Genomic DNA, 23,331 nt, shown 5'->3' with positions numbered 1-23,331 from the left:
GGGCACCATCTCAGGAGGCACGTAATGATCATGTGTCCCATAACTTGTTGTGCTGCCTTGGATGACTTAGTGAAGGAGGTATTTCTGGCAGGGAGTTTTGATTTTCATGGCTTTTGCTGATCTCCCCCGGCCCCAGACTTGAGGTTTAGTCCTGTCCCCTCACCAGCTTGTTGGGTCTCTGCTCCCCTGGTATCTCCCTCCAGTCCACCCCCCTCCCTCTCTTGCTGTCTGGAGAACTTTGTGTGTGGTTTTCAGAGTATGGTCTGAGGGCCCTTAGATCCACCATGGGTGCCATCTTCCTGGGGCTTCCCGTGGGTGGCACTAGTGTAAGGACGACAGGGCTCAACGTGTTTCTGTTTTGGCATGATTTGCCTGCTCACCTGTGACATGCCCCACAGGTATCTCATTATATAAGGGTCCATTGGCTGGTGAATGTCTTCGTGGTGGGAGATGGTGGTCTTATTCCTTCAGAGTGGCTCAGGACCTACAAGTGCTGTTCCGTTTTTCTCCTTGTGGTGCTGGGGATTGAACCCAGGCCTTGTACAGGCTAAACATAGGCTATTCCACAGTCCCTGAACATGCTGTTCCAGGGGCATGTCAGCCACAGGAGCTGTGTGTACCACACTTTTCAGTTATGAGCCACTCGGCACAGTTGTGTCCTTCTACTCTGTGGCAATCTTAGAATGACCATCAGGCAGGGCCATGTCACAAGTGAGGAAACCTGGAGCATCAGGCAGGAAGGAGCTGGACCTGCGTCCCTTTGTGTGGCTCTTGCATATGACAGATTCTCACTGGTACCCTGAGCAAGCTGTGAATAGGAAAGGTGTAGTTCCATTGTTAGGGACCATGTGTAGTGGAGGAGACTGTTCATAACCAAGCAAGCAAATAAAATAATTCCTAGTAATTAGTGCTAAGGAGAAAATAAGCTGGGTGACATAACAGGGGGTGCCTGGGGTAGACTGTGGGGGGCAACTTGAGACAGAATGGTCAAGGAGTGCTTCTCCAAGGAGGTGACATTTGAACTGGAACAGCAAGTGTAAAGGTCCTGAGGCAGGAATGATCTTGCTGTGTGCAAGGTTCATCAAGGAGGCCAGGGTGCTGGGACAGAGCGGTTTGGGTAGGGAGTAGGGGAAGAAGTCTGAGGGGTAGGAGTGGGTCAGACCATAGGGCCTCATAGGCCATGGTGTGCAACAAAGTGCAAGCAACTGGGGGACACTCTCACTTTCATTTTTTAGTTATTTGTTGATTTGTGTATGTGTGTGCAGTGCTGGGGATGGAACCCAGGGCCTTGTGCACGCTAGGCAAGCGCTCCACCACCGAGCTACACAGAGCCCTGACTGATTGATTGATTTCCTTTGTCATGCTAGGGACCAAATGCAAGTGTGCTGTACCACTGAACTATACCCCAGCCCTTTTTATTTTTTATTTTAAGACAGTGTCTCACTAAGTTGTCGAGGCTGGCCTCAAACTTGCCTCAGCCTCCCAAGTAGCTGGAATTATAGGTGTTCTTCACCATGGCTGGCTTGATTTTTGTTGTTTTTGTTTTTTTATTTTTAATATTTGTTTTAGTTGTAGATGGACATAATGCCCTTATTTTATTTATTTATGTGGTGCTGAGGATCGAGCCCAATGCCTCACACATGCTAGGCGAGCGCTCTGCCACTCCAGCCCTTGATTTTTATTTTTAAAGGCTCCCTCTGGCTGCCCTCTGAATGGATGTTCAGGGACAGGTTGGAGACAGGAACTTGAATCAGAGGCTACTGTGCATGTCCCAGCAGGTGGTGGCAGCAGCTGGGTGGAGGATGGAGGCAGTGGCAGGAGAGAGGAGTGGATTGAGAATCAGGGAAACTCAGGCCCTTGCCTCCTAACGATGGCCTGGGGCAGGAGGGACGATGGCCTGGGGCATTGGGGACAGACCTGCGCCTGCCCAGCTGCTCTCACCTTTGCGGCTCCTCCCCACTCAGGTGTGTCAAATGTGTCAACAAGTACTCCACTCCCGAGGCCCTGGAGCACCACCTGCAGACCGCCACTCACAACTTCCCCTGCCCGCACTGCCAGAAGGTGGGTGCTGCCCCTCCCCCCCAGTGCTGGCCCTACGGGTGGTGACAAGGGAGGTGGCGGGTAAACGCCTTGCCCTTTCTGTCTCTCCTCCACCTCGGGAAGTGCCAGTGGGTGCAGGGGGCCGACAGGCATCTGAGTGTGGCCTCCAGCTTCCCAATGTACCATCCTGTCGTCATCATTGGACCTTCTTGTTGGTGACTCTGGAAGTCCTTCCTAAAACCTGCTCCTATGCCATCAGACATCCAGGAAGTGTTTCCATTGTCCCCGGCTCAAGTGTCATGGTTGATTTGAATCAGTCCCTATATTGCAGTTATCCACACAACAGAAGCTTCTGTTAACCCGCGCCCCTGCCCCAGCGCCTCCTTTTTTATTCCCCCTTTTAATTTATCTCTCCAAGGAACTGGGCCGTTGGCCCTGTGGGGCTTCCTGCCATCTGGGTTTGCTGATTGCTCCCCTGGGTTGCCGTCACCAGGTTCTACTCATGACAGACAACCTTACATGCAGATTTTCCAGGACAGCCTTTTTTTTTTTCTCTCCACTTTAGCCTTGTTCTAGATGTTTCTAATTACATACCTAACTTCAGAATTTGTGGTCTAAGCAAAAAGTATCATGAATCGAGAAAAAAGCACCTGCCAGGTGCCATTATTCTATCTGAATTGACCCACTTAGAACTGGAGGGCAGGTATACTCTTTCTGTCCCCGTTTTACAGGGGGAAACAAGACCCGGAAAGGCCACCTAGCTAGGAAGTGATGGGGCTCATGAGGGTGGGGCGCTGTGTCTGTGCCCTTGACAGCTTCTCTTAACCCAGTGAGTGAGTGAGTGAAGCCTTTCCTCTGTCTACAGGGAAAGGTCTGGGTTCCTGTGTTTTCTGGGTCTTCATTACCTTCCTGTTCATTCCTTTACCCGACAGTCGTTTGACCCGGGCTCTTTGCTGAGGAATGAAAGTCCCTCTGCCCTCCTACAGTCCCCATGTAAGCCAGGGATCCTAGTCCAGTGGGTTAAATGCTGATTTTAAAACGTGAGTGATCACCGGGAGGCAGGATCTTCTTTGTCTAGCTTGGCACCAGGAATTCAGGGAAGGCTTTACAGCGGCACTGGCATCTGAGTTGGGTCTTGAAGGATGAGTAGGAGTTTGTGAGACTAATAGAGAAAGGCCCTGTGGGTAGGAAGAACAGCCTGGGCAGAAACTCAGAGAAGGTGCATTTTGGGCTTGTCTCCTGGGTGAGTAGAGAAGCCACAAGGTGCTGAGGGCTGGGTCTGCCGCTGCGGGCCTGGTCTCAGGTGAGCAGAAGGAAGGGTATCTCCATTGGGGGTGGACACGAGGGGCTCGTGAGCTCTGAAGGTGCGCGGGAGGGGGCCTGGGGAGGCAGCACTGAAGCCGAGCCCTCTACCTCTAGGTGTTCCCTTGTGAACGCTATCTGCGGCGTCACCTGCCCACGCATGGCAGCGGAGGCAGGTTCAAGTGCCAGGTGTGCAAGAAGTTCTTCCGGAGGGAGCACTACCTCAAGCTGCACGCTCACATCCACTCAGGTGGGTACCTCGCCCCGCCCACTCCTGCCCAGGCCCCGCCCCTCCTCCCCGCCCTACGCCCACCAGCTCTCCCTCATGAACCCTGGGTCCCCACCAGCACTAGAGCAGGGAGAAGCTCCTAGAGGCTGGTGTTGGGGGGGGGGACCTTGGCTCTGCCCCGAGAGTCGGCTCCCGTAGACTGCTCCGGGAGTCTAGAGCAAAATTCCCACCAAATCTGGGCGAAACCCTCTCTCCTCAGTTGAGACATTGATTTTTTTTTTTTTTTTTTAATCTTTAAATGTTATTTTCCCCCCACGGTCCCCAGGGCCTTGCGCTTGCTAGGCTAGTGCTCTATTACATGGACAATCCAGTTTTCAAATTCTTTTTAGTAAAGCATATTTTATATCACAACCCAGGAAATATGTACATGCACATAGGATATGTTGAAACCAAAGTTTCACAAAGCAATATTTTCAATTGTGTTCAGTTTTTAAAATAACTACTAACTGGGCATGGCAGCATGTACCTGTAGTCCCAGCTACTTGGGAGTTTGTAAGATACTCCTAATCCCCTCCCTGAAAGTAACTGCTATTACTGTCTAGTCTGGGTCAATCTAGTTTTGTTTTGTTTTATTTATTTATTTATTTATTCACTCATTCATTCCAGTGTAAAATAATAGGATTTATTCAAGTGAGAAGAAAAGAGCCAGAGTTCTCACAGGGTGAGAGAGGACCTAGTAGGGGCTGCCCTGGTTTTATTTTATATCTGTACAACATACTTGCTTACTTTTATGTAGGTAAACATAGAATATAATTTGGAATTCTGTGTCAGAATTCCTTGTCAGTATAGCTGAAGATGTTCTTGAATAGCAACTCTGTCTTCATAGTCGTATAGTATTCCTTTGTCGAGCAGAACAATGGGCAGGCCCTTCAGTTTTTTTTCAGCTGTTAGTTTGTAAGGTTCACACGATGCGATGTGGGTCCTTTGGCAAACTTCGGGTATAGATCGGTAGCATATATTCCCAGCAGTGAAAGTGCTAAATTAAGGGCTGGGGTTGTGGCTCAGCGGTAGAGTGCTCACCTAGCACGTGCGAGACCCTGGGTTCGATCCTCAGCACCACGTATAAATAAATAAAATAAAGGTATTGTGTCCAACTACAGCTAAAAAATAAATATTAAAAAAAAGAAAGTGCTAGATTAAAACGTATGTGGGGCTGGGGATGTGGCTCAAGCGGTAGCGCGCTTGCCTGGCGTGCGTGCGGCCCGGGTTCGATCCTCAGTACCACATACAAACAAAGATGTTGTGTCTGCCAAAAACTAAAAAAATAAACATTAAAATTCTCTCTCTCTCTCTTTAAAAAAAAAGAAAAAAAGAAATCACGGGAACTAATGTGCTGATGTGGGAAGATCTCTTGAACATGTTGCATAGAAAACAAGTATGAATCAATGTTTTAAAAAAAAAATAAAATAAAATAAAACGTATGTGCAGGCTGGGTGTGGTCACACATGCCTGTAATCCCAGGGACTCCCCACTTAGGCAGGAAGATCATATGTTGGAGGCCAGCCTCAACAACTTAGCAAGATCCTGTCTCAAAAATTAAAAAAAGTAAAAGTAAAAAAAGGGCTGGGGATGTAGCTCCATGGTAAAATGCCCTGGGTTCAATCCCCAGTATCAATAAAAATAAAAAAATAAAAATAAAATGTAAGTGCAGTACTGAGTTTCTTCCTGGGATGATGGAAAAAGTTCTGGAGATGGATGGTCTTGATGGCTGCACGACAGTGCACATGTGCTTAATGCCACTGAACGACATGAATACTGAAAGATGGCTAAGATGGTAAATTTTATGTTATATATATTTTACCTTTAATAAAAAAGGAAAGTCTTAAGCTTTGTAATTTTTGTTGTTGTTGTTGTTTCGTCCTCAGGATTGGACCCAGGGGTACTTAACACTGAGCCACATTCCCAGCCTTTTTTATTTTTTATTTTGAGACAAGATTTTGTCAGGAGCTGCCACATAGGAGCTGAGCACCCTTAGCCTTGAGCGCGCACATCCACTGGTTTCCCCTGCACACAGAAACAGGTGGATCTCAAAATTGGCAGAGGAATGAAGCTCTGGGAGTGGGCGTCACCCAGTGAGACTGAAACCCAATCCCTGGCCTCATGTGGGTGGAGCTTTCTTCCCCTCAGTAAACACGGCCACCGGCAGGCGCTCTTCTGTCTGCCTCTCTTGCTTCCCTTGTGGGAGCTGGGGCCAAGGAGCCCTCACTGAACCCCAAGAAAAAGGTATTTTCTCTGTCTCTGTGTGATTATTCAGTGCCAACCCGGTTCACCTGGAGTGACCCTGACTGATTTAGTCACCTGTCGCGGCAGAATTTCACTAAATTGCCCAAGCTGGCCTCAGCCTCGGTGTTAGCTGGATTACAGGTGTGCACCACTGTACCCAGCTTCCCCTGGGGTTTTATGAGGCATAAGGATTATACTTTTTCCTAACAAGAAAGTGACTTTGTTAAACTACCTTATAGTTTTCCTCTGCCACTTTGGCTAAGGGATCTTGCCAGATGAGAGAACAGAACACAGATTGACCTTAGTCTTTTTTTATTTTTTATTTTTTGGTACTGGGGATTGAGCTCAGGGGCACTTAACCACTGAGCCCCATCCCCAGCCCTATTTTGTATTTTATTTAGAGACAGGGTCTCACTGAGTTTCTTAGGGCCTTGCTTTTCCTGGGCTGGCTTTGAACTCACAATCCCTCTGCCTCAGCCTCCTGAGCGCTGGGATCACAGGCATGCGTGCGCCACTGCACACCCTGCTGGCTGCAGACCATTCCATAGTAAGCACCAGAATTCCCGTAAGCACTTGCATTGAAGTTTTTCCAAAGCACTGTTCCTTCTGCGGGAGGACAGAGAGGACACAAGGGCAGAAAATCAAATCAGCCCCGGAATAGCCCTTTCCAAAGAGCAGCTTGTGACCGCACGTGAGCTTTGTAGGCACCTCCCTTGGTGTCCTGAGGGCTCTGCAGCCATCAGGTGAGACACACCCCTCCACTGTCAGATAGGCTCAGCTTAGCAGCAGGAAGACCTGGGGCAGCTCAGGTGGGCTCTGGATCGCACCGCTGGGCTGGAATCCTAACTGCCCAGCCAGAGTGTGGACTGCGGGCTGGTCACCCTGACCTTCTCTTTCCCAGCTGTAACACAGGGACAATAGTAGTCCTTACCTCAGGGATTTGATTGGATAAAGTGTGAGTCTCCCTCTCCATTGTGGACCCGATGGCTTTGACGCTGTGACCATCCACCGTGACTCAGGCACACCTTAGATTCATGCTGGACGTTCTCTTCCTCTCATGCATGGCCAATCCCCTGGTGAGGGCTGCTGACCCCACTTCCCCGACCTGGCCTGTCCTCTGCCGCTTCCCTGTTGCCTAGCCTCCACCCAGCCCGCACCCCGACTCCCCCGAGTCTGCTCTCCACACGCAGCCAGAGGGGCCTGTCCCTCCTCTGCTCCGACCCTCTGCTGGCTTCTCATCCGGCTCAGAATGCAAGCCACGGTCCGACCTCAGCCGCCCAGATCCTCCCATGAGGCCAGCTGCCTGGTGACCTCACCCATGCCCCTTCCTCCCCATGCGGGCCTCCCGGGGCTCCTCAGGAACCCCAGCATGCTTCTGCTTTCCCTCTTGCCTGGACCCTTGCCTGCGTTTCCTTGGCAGCTCCCTGTCCCGGGGTCTCTCTTCATGAGTTGCTGTACCGGAGGCGCGTCTCCCACCAGCCTGTCTAAAATAGTCCCTCGGAGGAGCCCTTGAGCCCAGGAGTTCAGAGGCATCTGGGCAATGCAGCGAGACCCCATCTTAAAAAAAATAAATAAAAGAGTCCTCTCTTCTCCCTGGCAAAACAAAATCGAGAAATGAGAAGTCGTTTTTCCCAGCCCACCTCCGTGGCGGAGCTGCCGCCCTGAGAGGCTCCGTGGGGAGCCCTGGGACCCTCACTGGCGGGGTGTCTCCTGCAGGTGAGAAGCCCTACAAATGCCCCGTGTGCGAGTCCGCCTTCAACCGCAAGGACAAGCTGAAGAGGCACATGCTGATCCACGAGCCCTTCAAGAAATACAAATGCCCCTTCTCGTGAGTAGAGCTGCGGCAGGTGGTGGCGGAGTGTGGAGTCCCCACAGGGAGGGCTGGACCCAAAGATGCCAGGCCTGCGGGCAGAAGGCCTCTCTCCTCGGGCCTGTCCTGCTCACTCCCCACTCTGCTTCCTTTCCCAGCCCTTAGGGCAAAAGGGTGTCCCTCCGTCCTGTCCAGGGCCACTGGGGGGGCCAGCAAGAGGGCTCCAAGCTTGCTGCGCTCCCCTGACTCATGGCTGTGGGTTCCAGGACGCACACGGGCTGCAGTAAAGAGTTCAACCGGCCAGACAAGCTGAAGGCTCACATCCTGTCCCACTCAGGTAAGGGACCCACGGCCTGCCAGGCGGGCGGTTCAGCCCAAGCCCTGGGTGACGACGGCAGGAGGAGGAAAAGCAGACACACCCGCGAGGCCAACTGTCCCTGCCTGGTGGAGTCCAGCCAACGGACTTGCCCTCGTGGGCTGGAAGCCAGTCTGTGCTCGGAATCTGAGGGGTACAGACGAATCTCACAGCCCCCCAGTCTGAGGGGGAGGCCAGCCTGAGAAGGGACATTTGAATTGGAGTGGTGCCCGGTGTGAGGAGTGTGGATCAGGTGTGGTCCAGGATGTGGCTGGGAGGCTCCTTGGCTGGGCAGGGTCTTCAAACCACTCCTCGTTTCCCAGGGGCTCCCTAGAGCAGCTCTCTGGGGTTCCACCCACTGCTTAGTCTTGAAGAGGATGTTTCATCCTGGCAGCCTTGACACCGTGGGCTGGGTAATTCTTTGTCGTGGGAGGTTGTCTTGTGCCCTGATAGGTGTCTGTCCACTTGGTGTCAATGGCTTTCCCCCAGTAGTGTGACTATCAGCTGTGTCTCTAGGCATGGCCAAGAGTCTCCTGGGGATGGGATGAAGTCACCCCTGGGTGAGAACCACTGGCCACAGACAGGACCCAGTGGCTAAAGAAACCCTGAAAACTGAGAGTAGTTGAAGGAGTTGAGGCAGGATCTGGGTTTGAATCAGGGCTGTCACTTTGCTGCTGGGTGGCCTCAGGCAAGTCACTGCCTCTCTGAGCCTCCATCCCAAGAAGGCTGTGGCGACCAAGGGTGTGTGCATGGACCAGGGTGAGCAGGAGCTAGGTTGACTTGAGGGTGATGTGGACACCAGGGATTCATTCAGGAGTGACTCGAGGCCTGACCCTGGCTCAGGCGTGGGTGGCATAGGGCATCAGACAGGCAGAACCCACCCAGCCCTCTTGGGAAACTTCCCAGTTAGTGGGGAGACCAAAAGTATACAGTGAGCAAATAAACAAAGCAGCAAGCACACTGGGTGCAGGGAGGAGGGAAACAGGGCGGAGAGTGAAGGGTGTGGGGATGAGGGAGGCCCCTGGGAGCCGAGTCCCGAAGGATGAGAAGAGCCAGGCTCTTTGGGAGAGGGGGCAACAGAGCTGACCTCACGGTGAGGGAGAAGGGGGTGGGAGGCCGTGCGCAGGGCCTGGTTGGAGACAGGAGATGGGGCCTAGAGGTGAGAGGGCTGCCAGACAGCAGCGTGCTTTTTAGGGAACATAGGGAATCAGTGGGAGGTTTGGAACAGGGAACACCTTGCTCGTTTGTGTTTTGCAAAGACATTTCTAGCTCCCTGTAGTGAGGTAGGCAGACCAGAGGAGGTAGCTGCCTCTGTCATCCAGGTGAGAGATCATGGTGACCTGCAAAGTTTACCAAGATTTAAGGATTAAGTGGACTGGTCCATGCGGAGGAAATGGCAAGTGCAAAGGCCCAGGGGCAGCAGCCAGCTTACTGCATTAAGGAAGTATATGGCTGGCAAGAGTGACTAGCTGGGAGGAGGTGGGAGAGGAGAGTGGAGGAAGCCAGGGCCAGTAGGCAGGACACTGAGTGTCATTCCCTGGGCGAAGCACCCCTGCAGGGCGAGGGTCTGCTTCCTCAAACTGACTTGCCTCTACCCCCTCAGGCATGAAGCTGCACAAATGCGCCCTGTGCAGCAAGTCCTTCAGCCGTCGTGCCCACCTCGCCGAGCACCAGCGTGCTCACACAGGCAACTACAAGTTCCGCTGCACCGGCTGTGCCAAGGGCTTTTCCCGCCACAAGTACCTCAAGGATCACCGCTGCCGCCTTGGCCCCCCAAAGGACAAGGACCTGCAAACCCGGCGGCCACCCCGGAGGAGGGCAGCTCCCCGCAGCAGCAGCGGCAGCAGCAGCGGTGGCGGGCACAAGGTGGTGGCCCCCTTGCAGGACCCACTGGGACTAGAGGAACTGAAGGATGCAGGGGCCGGGCCAGTGCCCGAGGCTGCCCCCGGCAAGCCACCCTTCTCGGAGCAGGATGCCGTGCTGTCCATCGTAGTGGGTGGCGCTGTGGGCGGGGACCCTGAGCTGGTAGTGCCAGGCCACGCTGAGGGGCTGGGCTCCAACTTGGCACTGGCAGAGCTGCAGGCGGGGGCCGAGGGCTCGTGTGCCATGCTCGCGGTACCTGTCTACATCCAGGCCTCGGAGTGAGGTGGAGCTCCTGCTCCCACAGGCCAACCTGATGCCTGTGGGCCCCGCGGCCCAGGAGGACCAGAGATCCTTCCAGGGGAAGTGAGCCGTGGCAGAAGCCCTTTTGGAATGTAAGCTCGGGCCCCTGGCTGCCCTTCTATGCCCCCAGTCTGCTGGAGGGCCCTGCAGCATCCTGGGATTCATCCCCAGGACAGAGCAAATGGCAAGAGAGAAGTCCGGAGCCCGAGAAGCCCGGGCCTGGCTAAGCTAGGCTGGTGGTGAGACCACCTCCAAGGCAGACAGGGTGGCCCCAGCCACCCTTCTCCAGCCGCCTGGGATGGCCTCTAATCAAGCTTCTCTGCAGGAGACTGGACATGGTCAGAGTCCTTACCTAGTGGACCTTTTCCCTTAGGGTTCCTCACAGTGTCCCCAGAAAACTGTGAGGTAGGCATTTAGGAGGCACTTCAGTATGGCAGGTAGATGGCAGCTGTGAGCCAGATCTGGCTTCAAATCCAAGAGCTGCCAAGCACTTACTTTGTGACCTCAGTAAAGTCACTTCACTTCTCTGAGCTCCCCTGTTCCTCATCCATACAGTGGGCTTGTGATGGTCCTACCTCCTGGGGTTGGTTTGGGGGTTCAGTATGGTGAAATGTGCAGATCGTCTGGTATGGTGCCCTCGCTGGGAAAGTACTCAATAAATGTTTCTATCATATGTGTCCAAATGGCTCAGACCCGAGCCTGGCAGTTCCTTTCTTAGCCCCTAGGTGACAGTCTTCTCCTCCAAAGCCTTGGGGCTGGGAAGCTGGCACATTGCAGCCACTGTGAGGTTATGAGGGAGGAGTGTGTGTGCTCCTGGGATGGTTGTTACAGAGCCTGAGCTGGGCACACACTCCGGGGAAGGCTTATACCTGCTTGAGAAAAATTCAGGATCCCGGGCCTCGCCCCAGCCTTTCAGAACCAGGAATTCTGCCCAGAGCCAGGAGCCCATCCTGAGCGGACCCCTGCATAGCCAGCAACGCCAGCCTCTCCTGGCCCTCTTCTTCCCTCCCCAGCTAGTACAGGTGCGAGACAGGAGGAAGGAAAGGGGCCTTGACCAGGTTTCCCATGTATCTTCAGGGCCCCTGGGCCACTTTGCCTTTGTTACAGGCGAGGAAGCTGAGTTTGGAGGGCGGCCAGGGCAGACACTGAGTTTCCTCAGAGACCAGCGCGTCCCTCAGGCCTCAGTGTTGGCATCCAGGGCTGCAGCTCAGAGCCAGGTCCCACTTTTGGCATCCTTAGGCAGGAAGGACGCGGTGTGTCAGCGGGGACAAAGCTGATGGTGAGGGCTGTGAGCATTTCAGCCTGCAAGAGGCCAGAGGAGGGACCAGTAAGTTTCAGAGGCGGCGATATCTGAGCTGGGCCCTTTGCAGAGGATGCTCTGCTGGATGGACAGATGGGGAAGAGCAAGGCGGGAGCCAAGACCTTGAGGGCTGGGGCTGACCAGAGACTTGGATGGGGGCAGGGATAATTATATATGTATGTATTTTTTTAGTTATTATTTTATTTATTTATTTGGTGGTGCTGGGGATTGAACCTCAGGCCCTGTGCATGCAAGGCAAGCTCTCTATCAACTGAGCTATATCCCCAGCCACTAATTGCCGGTTCTTTAAGCCGTCTCCGTGCTGGCTAAGCTATTTTTACTTCGCATTGCCTCAGCCTATCAGGTGAGTGCTGTTACTTTCCACATTTTACAGTTGAGAAACGGAGGCCCAGAGAGACAAAGTTCCTCACCCAAGCTCACGTAGATAGTGAGCTGCAGAGCTGGGGTTAGAACCAGGAGACCTGCCTCCACACTGGGCTCCTGGCTGCTTCGCTCTTTGAAACATGGGTAGATGGTGAAGGAGAGCCTTGGATGTGGGTTAAGAAAGTTGGACTTCACTCTCTATAATGCAGGAGTCATGGGTCGCAGCAAACAGGGTTTTAATTTGGAGCAATGACATTAATAGAACCATTTCTCTATTCTAGTACAACTTCTTCCTGTCAGCGTACACATACACACACTTACTAGTGATCATGAAAACTAACACTTACTAGACACTTATCGCAGGGCTGGTATTATTCCAAGAACTTCGAGGTGTGTATTACTTTTTTTTTCTTAGTCCTGGGGCTGGAACCCAGGGCCTCTACATGCTAGGCAAGCGCTCTGCCACTGAGCCATAACACCAAGGTAGGTACTGCTTTTAACCCCATTTTGCAGCCAAGATGAGGTAACAGGTGCGTCAAGGTTAAGCAGTCCAAGTATCACAGCAGGTAAGCTGCAGAAGCAGGCCACAGAATAAGGGAAATAACAAGGTCAGGTCTGATATTTCACAGATGAAGAATTGGATTAGGGGACGGGGCTGGGACAGTATTGGGGCTCCCCTACTGAGTCCTTCCTAGGTTAACAGATGGGGAAGCTGAGACCCAGAGATGAGGAGGCCTTTGGGTAGGGTCACAGAGAATTGATGACAGGGACTCCAGAGCCCCCTTGGAGGGCCCCAAGATGTTGAGCCAGGCAGAGTGTGAAGAGAAGGTAGCCTAAGGGGTCCAGGGTCCCTCTCTCACTTCAGAAAGAGCACAGACTGTGGCATCAGGTTGAGCTGATTCTGCTGCTTCCAAGCTTTTTGGCTGTGGCAGGTCATTTCACCTTTGAGTCTCAGTCTCCTCATGTCCCTAAAAAGAATAATCATACCTTCCCAATGAGATTGATGTTGAAAGCCAAATGGGGAACAGACCTCAATGAATCAGCAAGCTTTCTTTATTAAGCAGAAGAATGGCACATTCTCAGGTGAGAAAAATGTCTGGGATTTTTATAATGTTTATATATTTATTTTTATAATGTTTATTATTTCATAATAAATAAGATTTGAATCATTTGCAAAGTTTGTGGGTTGGGCAGTCAGGGGGAACAGTTGCACAAATTCAAAGCCTAAGTCAGGGAAACAGTTGCAAAAGTTCCATAACCACTGTGGCTGGGAAAGGGTGAAACTCCAGAGCCCAGGGCCTGCTGTTTGCCTCCCCCCTCCCACACCTCCCATGTCACACTGTTCTTCTTTTCTCCCTGAAGGTTGTTATTCCCCTTTTCCTCTGGGGATTTTCCATATCCTTCAGATGTTATAACTCAGGGAAATAATCCAAACAAAGCAGAGACCACAAATTGGCAACTCGTGGATTGAATCCAGCCAACAGACAAATTGGCATTTATGATCTTTGAAAAAAAGTGGGCTTACACTTAAAAATAATGAAATTTGGATTGGGAGTGTAGGTCAGTGGTAGAGCACTTGCTTAGCATACTGTGTTGAGTCACAGTGTTGAGTCACCAGCACTATGAAAATAAATTAATAAAAATTATGAAGTTAAAAATATACTACAGGCTGGGGTTGTGGCTCAGTGGTAGAGCACTCACCTAGCACGTGGGTTTGATCCTCAGCACCACATAGAAATAAAATAAAGGTATTCTGTCCAACTACAACTAAAACAAAACATTTTTAAAAAATACATACTGCAATGGCAAAATGTAAGATACATTTCTTCTGTGTCAGGAATAAGACAAGGATGCCTTTTTTCCCCCCATGGGTTTGTTTTTGTAATTTCTTTCTAGTTGTAGATGGACACAATACCTTTATTTGTTTATTTAGTTTGTTTATTTGGTGCTGAGGATCAAACCCAGTGCCTCACGCATGCTAGGCAAGCGCTGTACCACTGAGCTACAGCCCCAGCCTCCAAGGATGCCTTCTATCATTATTCCAACATAGCATTGGAGGCCTGGCCAGAGCAATAAGAGAAGAAAAAGATATAAGAATCACAAAGGATAAGATATAGCAAGGATGCTGAAATAGCTGATCAATATATACAAATTCACTGTGTTCCTTTACTCTAGAGGCAAATTTAAAAATGTAATTAAATTAGGATATTTTAGCCAGGTGCAGTGGCACATAGCCTGTAATCCCAGTGACTCAGGAGGATAAGGCAGAAGGATCACAAGTTCAGCCTTAGCAACATGTAAGGCCCTAAGAAGTTGGTGAGATCCTTTCTTAAAATAAAAAAGATAAAGAGAGCTGGGGACATGGTGTGGCTCAGTAGTTAAGCTCCCCTGGGTTCAATCTCCAGTACCAAAAAAAAAAAAAAAAAAAGTGACATTTCAGCCACTGGTGCATGTTAGGGTATCTGGCACAAATATCCACAAGAGAGACAGCTCTGAGTTCAAGCAAAGGTTTATTGACAGAATATCTGCCAGGCTGCCCTTCTGTAAGGCGCAGCAGCCTGCTAGAAAAAAACTTTTTAATTCTGTAGTCAAATACAGTGGAGTAGTTAAAAAATAACCCGTCTGTGCTGTGATTGTTACTTGATGTCTTATCTGTGGTTTTGGTAGTTAAGGACTCCTTCAGGGTAGGCCTAATGGGAAGGTCATGCCTGGGTGGGCAGGTGCTGAATTTCTAAATGGAGTCACTTTAGCCTAGGGACGTAAGTGCATACCTGTAATCCCAGTTTTTCAGAACCCTGAAGCAGGAGGATGGTATTAGGTCAGCCTGGGCAACTTAGCGAGAACTAGTCTCAAAAAATAAAAAGGGTTGGGATGAAGCTCAGTGGTTGAGTGCTTGTCTAGCATGTGCAAGATCCCGGGCTCAGTCCCCAGCAGTGCACAATAAATAAATGAAAAAGAAAATTGGATAATCTGGTACGGTGTGGTAGCAGGTGGAGCCGATCTAGCCAGTCCCTTTAGGTGGACAATTGCATTCCAGGTGGCCATCGTCCCTGTTCTTCCCTGCGGTCTTCCTGACATTGCAACTGAATATCAGTTGCTATCTGCTATACTACAGAGAAGTATTTATAAGTTCCATGTCTCGCAAAAGTAGGAAAACAAGGTGGCCAGGAAGAGTCACGTGGTCTTCGACATTCCGTGCCCGGTTCACTCATCCATCTTGTTGTCTGGACTCTGTGGGTACGGGACTGGACCCTGGGGACCTGCTTCCTTCCCTTCTTCCCCTGTGGTCCTCCATCACCCTCTGAGCTTGCTGGCCTCATTTTCTCTAGCAGCAAAAGTGGGGATACAGCTCAGCTGGTAGAGTGCTTGCCTCGCATGCCCAAGGCCCTGGGCTCAATCCCCAAAACCACCCCCACACACAAAGTGGGCGTTTCCATCATGGCTGACTTGCTTGAGTGGCTCTAGTGTCAATTTCAGCTTCTTTTTTTTCTTTCTTTCAACCCCTGAGTCACATCCCCAGACCTTTTCATTTTTCATTTTGAGACAGGCTTAAATTGCTTAGGGCTTTACTAATTGCTGAGGCTGCCCTTGAGCTTGGAATCCTCCTGCCTCAGCCTCCTGAGTCACAGGATTACAGGCCTGCACCACCACACCTGGCTCCTTCAGTGGCTTCTGATCTCTCCCAACAGGAAATCCAACATTTCCCCCATAGATTGCAAGGTTCTACCTGACATGGCCTCTACTAACTCTTCAAACTTGTCTCCCACCACTCTCTCCTCTCCCTCCACTCTAACCACATCTATCTTCTTGCTCTTCCACAAGTACATAAATTAATTCCTGCCTCAGGCCCTTTGCACTTGTTATTCCCTTTGTCTAGAATTTTCTTCCTATAGATTTTCATTTTGCAAGCCCCACTCCCTTTGTTCACAGTTGTTCAGAGTCATTTCCCCAGAGTGGCATTTCTCAGTGGATTTATTTAAAATAGCCTGGCCCCCAACGTTCTCCTAGTTCCTTGTCCTGTTTTATTTTTATTCATCACCCTTGACATCACATTAGACAGTTCTTTATAGTCTATTGTCATTACAAACAAAAGTTCCACAAAGGCCAAGGCTTTTGCCTCTTTTGTTCACAGGTCCATTTACAGTGCCTAGGAGTGCCCAGGAATTGTTCAACCAGTATTTGTTGACGGAAGAACAAGAGCACTTGAGAAAACGAGGCACACCTGACCCATCCTCTTTCCCATGGTAGGGAAATGAGGTGCAGAGCCTGCCTGTAGGCTGAGACACCCCTGGCCCCAAATCCTGGGAGATAATATTGATAAAACTGAAGACAGAGGAAGAATCTGATGAGGCAGTGGCTGGGAGGTTTCAGTTGACAGAGCAGGTGTCCCTGTGGACCAGGAAAACAGGTCATACCAGTTTGCCTGCCTGGGGAGGAAGGAGTGGAGGTGGCAGCTGCAGGTTGTCCCAACCCCCATGGCAGCCAGAGAAGCCAGCCAGTGAGTGAGGGCCTGGCTTCCCAGGACCTGAGAGGGGTGACCAGGGAGGCTAGCGCCACCTCTGAGTTAAGGGTACTTGCCCAGGGTGCTCGGTGTATACTCAGACACAGAGCCCAGGGCTGGTGGCCAAAGGCCAGCTTCAGGCTGTGGGTCCTTTATAGAGTCACAGAAAATAAATTGGGCCCCAGAGAGAGCAGGGTCTTGTCTAAGGTCTCATTGTGGCAAGGCTGCCCCCTAGGTCACTGCTACCCTGGTCCTTTCATAAATTCATTTAACAAATATTTGTTGAGCACCTACTATGTGCCAGGCATAGTTCTAGGCATTTAAAGGACATCGTAAACAATGATCTGTGGTGATCCCTTGTGGAGAGAGCAGAAGTCAAGCAGCAAAGTGAACCATGGAATGTGTTGGCAGCCGTTAAGTACCGGAAAAGAAAAAAACAGGAGAGGTTTGGGGAGCATGGGGCTGGGGCAGGCGTGTTCCAGGAGCAGCAGAGTGGCCAATGTGTCTGGAATGACGTGTGAAAAAGGAAGATGGGGCCAGGTGTGGTGGTGCTCGCCTAGAATCTCAGCAGCTTGGGAGACTGAGGCAGGCTCAGCAACTTAGGGACGGCCTAAGCAACACAGTGAGACCCTAAAAAAAAAAAATGGCTATGGGTTTTGGCTCAGTGGTTAAGTGATACCTGGGTTCAATCCCTAGCAGGGGAGGAGTCAGGAGGAACATGACACATCATAGGGGGACATTGAAAGGTCTTTGACTCTTACTCTTGATGGGACATGAAGAGCTGTTGGAGGGTTGTGGGCAGTGTAGTTGACTGCATCTGACATTTTTAAAATTTTTTAATTTTTTTTAACTTTTTAAATTTTTAAAATTTGTTTAATTAGTTATACATGACAGTAGAATGCATTTATATATTTTGATATAATATACATAGATGGGATATAACTTCTCATTTTTCTGAGTATACATATTGTAGAATCACATTGGTCATACAGTCACATACATAAAGCAATAATGTCTGTTTCATTCTACTCTCTTTTTTTAAAAAAAAAAGAAAATTTTTAAATATTTATTTTTTAGTTTTTGATGGACACAACATCTTTATTTATTTTTATGTGGAGCTGAGGATCGAACCCAGCACCCCACGCATGCCAGGCGAGTGTGCTCCCACTTGAGCCACATCCCCAGCCCTCTACTACCTTTCTTATCCCCACATCCCCTGCCTTCCCCTCCTTTCACTTCCCTCTACCTAATCTAAGGTAATGCTATTCTTTTTTTGCATTACAATTCTTAATACACATATATACCACAATTTTTGTATCTCTGTATATAAAGTGTGTTGACACCCAATTCAAGTCTTCATACATGTACTTTGTATAATGATGTCCATCACATTCCACCATCCTTGCTACTCCCCTGCCTTCTCCCTTTCCCTCCCACCCTGCATCTAACATATTTTTTAAAGGACTTTTCTGGTTGCCACATAGAGAGTGGAAGGGGCAAGGAAGGCCAGTGGTAAAGTGTATGAGGCTTCCATAGCTGCTGTAACAAGTTACCAAACACGTAAAACCACCCAAATTCATTATCTTATAGGAATGGGAATCAGAAGTCTGTACTTATCCTTGGACTAAAATCAGGTGGCTGGCAGGGCTGTGTTCCTCCTAGAGGCTGTGGGGGAGGTGAGGACAATCTGCTCCATTGCCTTTTCCAGCAGGTAGAAATCACCTACATTCCTTGCTTTGTGGCCCTGTTATCTAGCTTCAGAGCAGGCAGGGTAGCATCTGGCAGTCTTTCTCTCACCCTGACTGAAGGATATGGAAAACAGCAGCCCCCAGGGAAAAGGGGGAACAAGAACCCCCAGGGACGGGTCCTGGGGAGGAAGGAAAACAGTAGGCTTTGGACTTTCACAAAGGATCGACTGCCCAAGGACACAGGCTGCCCAAGGACACAGGCTGCCCAAGGACAGATGCTGCTATGATTCAAGTCTCATTTAAACCCTATAAAAATCAGACACTTCTTGTAACCAGTTGTCATCTTTCCTGAAAATGTGCCCCTCTGATGCTTAGCCCTGCTGCTTGCTAATAAAAGGCATCGTCCATCTGTTGAGGTCTGTCCCCATTTCGGTTATGTTTGCTTTCATTGACCCTCCTGCTTCCTTCTTATGATTACATCGTATCCAGCCAGATACCCTAGAATATTCTCCCTGTCTCAGGCCCTGCAAAGTCCACTTAAGGGGATATTCTGGGTAAAGGACATGGACAACTTCGGAAGACTCTTATTCTACCCTCAACAAAAGACTCCTGCAATAGTCCAGGCAAAAGAGATGGTGACCTGGACCGAAGGGACAGTTGTGAAGATGGTAACGAATAGTGGGATTCTGGATGTATAATCTACAGATAATCTACAGGTTTGGACATGGACCTTTCTTTCCTTGCAGAAGGGAATTTCTAGTTTACCTTGGCCTTGGGCCTAGGCCTGGGTGAGGAAGTTTCTCTGGGGTAAGGTCAGGAGGTCACAAGTCATTTCCTGGAGCCTCTGTGGCCCTTGAGAGAACATAGTACTTGCCAGCTGGTCAGTATGTGCTCAGCTGAATGGGCATGGAGTAGGCCCTGCAACCCCCATCACCTCAAGTGTAGGCCCCTCTCCAACCCACGGTCTCCCTACCCCCTGCTCATCCCTCCTAGGTTCTGCTGGGTCGGGTCTGATCTACCCTACTGCCAACTTGACCCACTCCCCAGGGAGGTCACACCTGCTCCTAGACCGACCACACTTCATTTACTTTTCTCTGTGCCTGCGTCTCTCTGTCCATTCATTCATTAGGATGCGGGCAGGACAGGCCAGCGGCCGAGCTGTTGCCCTTTACAGTATGAATCCCAGCTCTGCAGCCTACAAACCATGTGACCTTGGAAAGCTGTTCCTCCTGTTTCTCCAGTTCCTAATGTCTAAAATGGGGACCACTTCAGGCACTTGTGTGGGCGAAACAAGATAATGCACGTAGCAAGCTCAGCTCAGTGTCTGGTGTGGCTTAAAAAGTGCTCCATAAGGATTTTCTATTATTTTCTCAGGGTCCAAGTGGCAGCCTCACCACTTAATGATGGTGTGATCTTGGGCAAGTTATTCAACCTCTAAGCTTCTGTTTTTTCAGCTGTAACCTATCTGCCTCACAGGGCTGTCATTGGATGATTAAATTATAATTTTTTAATGTTTTGATTTATTTATTTACTTTTCAGTGTGGTGCTGAGGATCGAACACTGCCAGTGCCTCACATGTGCCAGGCAAGCGCTCTACCACTGAGCCCTAGCCCTAGCCCCTAAATGAGATTTTTTGGGGTTGTGTTTTTAGTGGTGGAGATTGAAACCAGGGCCTTCTGCATGCTCAGCGTTCTCTCTCCCACTGAGCCCCAGTTCCAGCCTAAATAGGATATTCTATGTGAGCTGTCTAACCCAGAGCGGGGGCTCGACAGCTGTTGATTTTTATTCCTATGATGGCTATTTATTTTATAAATACTTATTGGATGCACACTCAGTGTCAGGTACTTTTTTTCTGTGTTCTCATTGAATTCTCAGAATGACTTGGTGAGGAAGATGATGTCATTTGTTTTACAGATGAGGAAACCGAGGCAAGTAAAGTACATGAAAGAATGCCATAGCCTTGATTTTTTTTTTTTTTTTTGGTGCTGGGGTTAACCCCAAGGCTTCATATCATGCAAGCTTAGCCTATCTCTGCTCCTGAGCTACACTAGTAGCCCCACAAATCTCCCTGCACCCCAGTTCCAATCTAGATGTGTATGGTGGGCACCAAAGCATATTCTCTTTTCATTACTTCAACATATTTTTTAAAATTGAGATAAAGCCAGGTGTGGCGGCACATGCCTGTGATCCCAGCGGCTTAGGAGGCTGAGGCAGGAGGATCACAAGTTCAAATCCAGCCTCAGCAAAAGCAAGGCACTAAGCAACTCAGTGAGACCCTGTCTCTAAATAAAATACAGAATAGGTCTGGGGATGTGGCTCAGTGGTTGAGTGCCCCTGAGTTTAATCCTCAGTATCAAAAAAATGGCATAAAATTCATCATTTCAACTATTTGAACACATATAATCCAGTGCTTTTCAGCATAGTCACAATTTTGTGTGATAATTGCCACTCTCTAGTTCTATTAAGTTTTCATCTTCCTAAAAGGAACCCTGTACCCAGGAAGCATTCACTCCTCATTTTCCCTTCCCGATCACCTGACAACCACTAACATGTTATCTCTACAGATTTGCCTATTTTGGACATTTTATATAAACGGAATATAGCATAAGGCCTTTTGTGTCTGGTTTCTGTCACTTAGTGCTACATTTTAAAGGTTAATTTATGAATCTAGCATGAGTCAGAATTTCATGCCTTTTTATTTGTTTTTAACTTTTTTCTTTTATTTTTTTCATTCCCTTTTTTCAGCCAAATAATATTCCATTGTATGAATACAGAACATTTTGTTTATTCATTACCCATTGCTAGATATCAATGGTGGTTTCCACTTTTTGGCTATTAGCAATAATGTTGCTATGAACACTGGTGTACAAGTTTTTTTGTGAACATATGTTTCTTGGGTATAAAAGTAGGAGTGGAATTGCTGAGTCATATGGTAACTCTATGATTAGCTTTTTGAAGAGCTGCCAAACTGTTTTCCACGGCAGTAACATTAGTTTACATCCTATCAGAAATATATGAGAATTTCAGTTTTCCACATTCCTGCCAACATTCAATATTTTCTGTTTTGTTGGCTAGTTTCTGCCCTCCTAGTGGGAATGAAGCATCTCACTGTGATATTGGGATTTTGATTTGATTGCTCTAACGACTAATGATGTTAACAATCTTTGGGGCGGATTGTGCTTATTGACTGTGTAACTTTTTTGAAAAGAGCTCTATTCAAATCTTTTGCTTATGTTTTAATTGGATTATTTGTCTTTTTTGTTCTTGAGTTTTAAAAAGTATATTCTGGGGGCTGGGGGTGCAGCTCAGTAGTAGAGTGCTTGAATATGCTGGGGTTTATCCTCAGCACTGCAGAACTGCAAAAAAAAAAAAAAAAAGAAAAGAAAGAAAAAGAAAAAGAAACACACACATGTGTATGCTGAATATTAACCTCTAATCAGATACATGATTTGCAAAGATTTACTTCCATTATGAGGGTTATCTTTTCACTTTCTTTTTTTTTAATATTTATTTTTTAGTTTTTAGGTGGACACAATATCTTTATTTTACATTTATGTGGTGCTGAGGATCGAACCCAGTGCCTCGTGCATGCTAGGTGAACGCACTACCACTTGAGCCACAACCCCAGCCCCTTGATAACTTCTTTTGATGGGCAAAGGAGTTTGTAGGGTTTTATGGTTGTTTTGTTTTGCGGAGCTGGAGATGGAACCCAGGGCCTCACACACGCTAGGCAAATGCTCTACCACTGAGCAATAACCCTAGCCCCCAAAAGATTTTTGGTTTTGATGAAGTTCAATATCTATTTTTTTCTTTTATTGCTTTTGCTTCTGCTTCTGGTGTCATATTTAGGAAACTTAACCTAATTCAAGGTCACAGAGTTTACACGTTTCTTTCTAAGAGATTTATAGTTTTAGTTCATATATATCAGATCATGTCATCTGCAAAGTGACATTGTTTTAATTATTTTCTAAATCTGGATCTTTTTTTTTGTTGTTGTTGTTTAATTGCCCTGGCAAGAACTTTTACTATGGTGTTTTATAGAAGTGGTGAGAATAGGTATTTTTATCTTATTCCTGATTAGGAGAGAAACTTCTAGTCTTTCACTACTAAGTATGATATTATCTGGGTTCTCAGATATATCCTTTAACCAGTTTGAGCAGATCTCTCCTAAAGTTCATTAAATCTTTTTTTAATTTTTATTTATTTATTTAATTTTTAAAACATGTTTTTAGTTATCAATGCACCTTTATTTTATTTATGTGAGGTACTGAGAACCGAACCCAGGGCCTCACACATGCTAGGCAAGCGTTCTACCACTGAGCCACAACCCCAGCCTTTTAAATTTTTTTTTTTAAAATCAGGAGAATATGTTGGTTACACTTGATTGTCTTGGCAACTAAAAATCAGCAAAATCTTCCATATTTAATTTAACATAATTATATGAGACCAAGTTTTATAATAATTAAGGTTTTATTAATTTTTCATTTTTTGACAAGTTTTCAAAGAAGACTACAAATTGATGACTGGGCATCCTAAACTGTGTGACCTTGGGTAATTCCTATTAACTTTGGGCTGTACAATAGGAGGTGATATAGTATGCTTATATATTACAGGGCTTTGAAGGATCATGGAGATGAGATAGGATCTTGTATGCAAAGGTATTTTTCAAATAAAACCATATGCTTCTATTGCTGCTCTTACTAGAGATGGCTTTTACATTGCAGTATAACATGTTAGTAAAGTACATACAGTGTGTAAAGGCATTGATCTTATGTGTAAAGACTTGTGAATTCTCATGTACCATGTGAACACCATAGAATCCTGCTATTGAACCTGTCCAATACCTCGTAATTGTATTACCAGAGGTAACCACTGTTATGACTCCTATCATCATAGATTAGTTTTGTCTATTTAAAAAATATTTATTTTTTAGTTTTAGGTGGACACAATATCTTTATTTTACATTTATGTGGTGCTGAGGATCGAACCCAGTGCCTCATGCATCCTAGGCGAGCACTCCACCACTGAGACACAACCCCAGCCCCTTGCCTATTTTGAACATTCTTTTTTTTAAAATTTTTTGGTTTTTAGTTGTTGATAGACAATTAAATTTTTTATTTACATGCGGTGCTGAGAATCGAACCCAGTGCCTCACATATGCCAGGCAATTGTGCTACCACCGAGCCACAATCCCAGCCCCTTGAACATTTTTTTTTTGTGTGTGTGTGCCAGGGATTAAACTCGGGGCACTTGGCCACTGAGCCACATCCCCAGCT

General features: G+C 48.1%; 1 protein-coding gene across 1 annotated transcript in view; it reads left to right on the top strand.

Annotated features, from left to right (window-relative positions):
- The window catches only part of Znf341 (zinc finger protein 341), a 43,390-nt gene extending 32,535 nt beyond the window's left edge, over window positions 1–10,855 (top strand). The window contains 5 exon segments of the mRNA XM_015481634.2: window positions 1,965–2,061; window positions 3,460–3,592; window positions 7,571–7,682; window positions 7,931–8,001; window positions 9,623–10,855. Of these exon segments, the coding sequence (XP_015337120.1) occupies window positions 1,965–2,061; window positions 3,460–3,592; window positions 7,571–7,682; window positions 7,931–8,001; window positions 9,623–10,164 (955 nt within the window). The 3' untranslated portion in view covers window positions 10,165–10,855.
- The last annotated feature ends 12,476 nt before the right edge of the window (window positions 10,856–23,331 follow it).

This window comes from Marmota marmota, unplaced genomic scaffold, assembly GCF_001458135.2.
Source record: "Marmota marmota marmota unplaced genomic scaffold, marMar, whole genome shotgun sequence".
Taxonomy (NCBI): Eukaryota; Metazoa; Chordata; class Mammalia; order Rodentia; family Sciuridae; genus Marmota; species Marmota marmota.
Note: the sequence above shows the minus strand (reverse complement) of the source record. Positions and strands in the feature narration are given on the sequence as shown.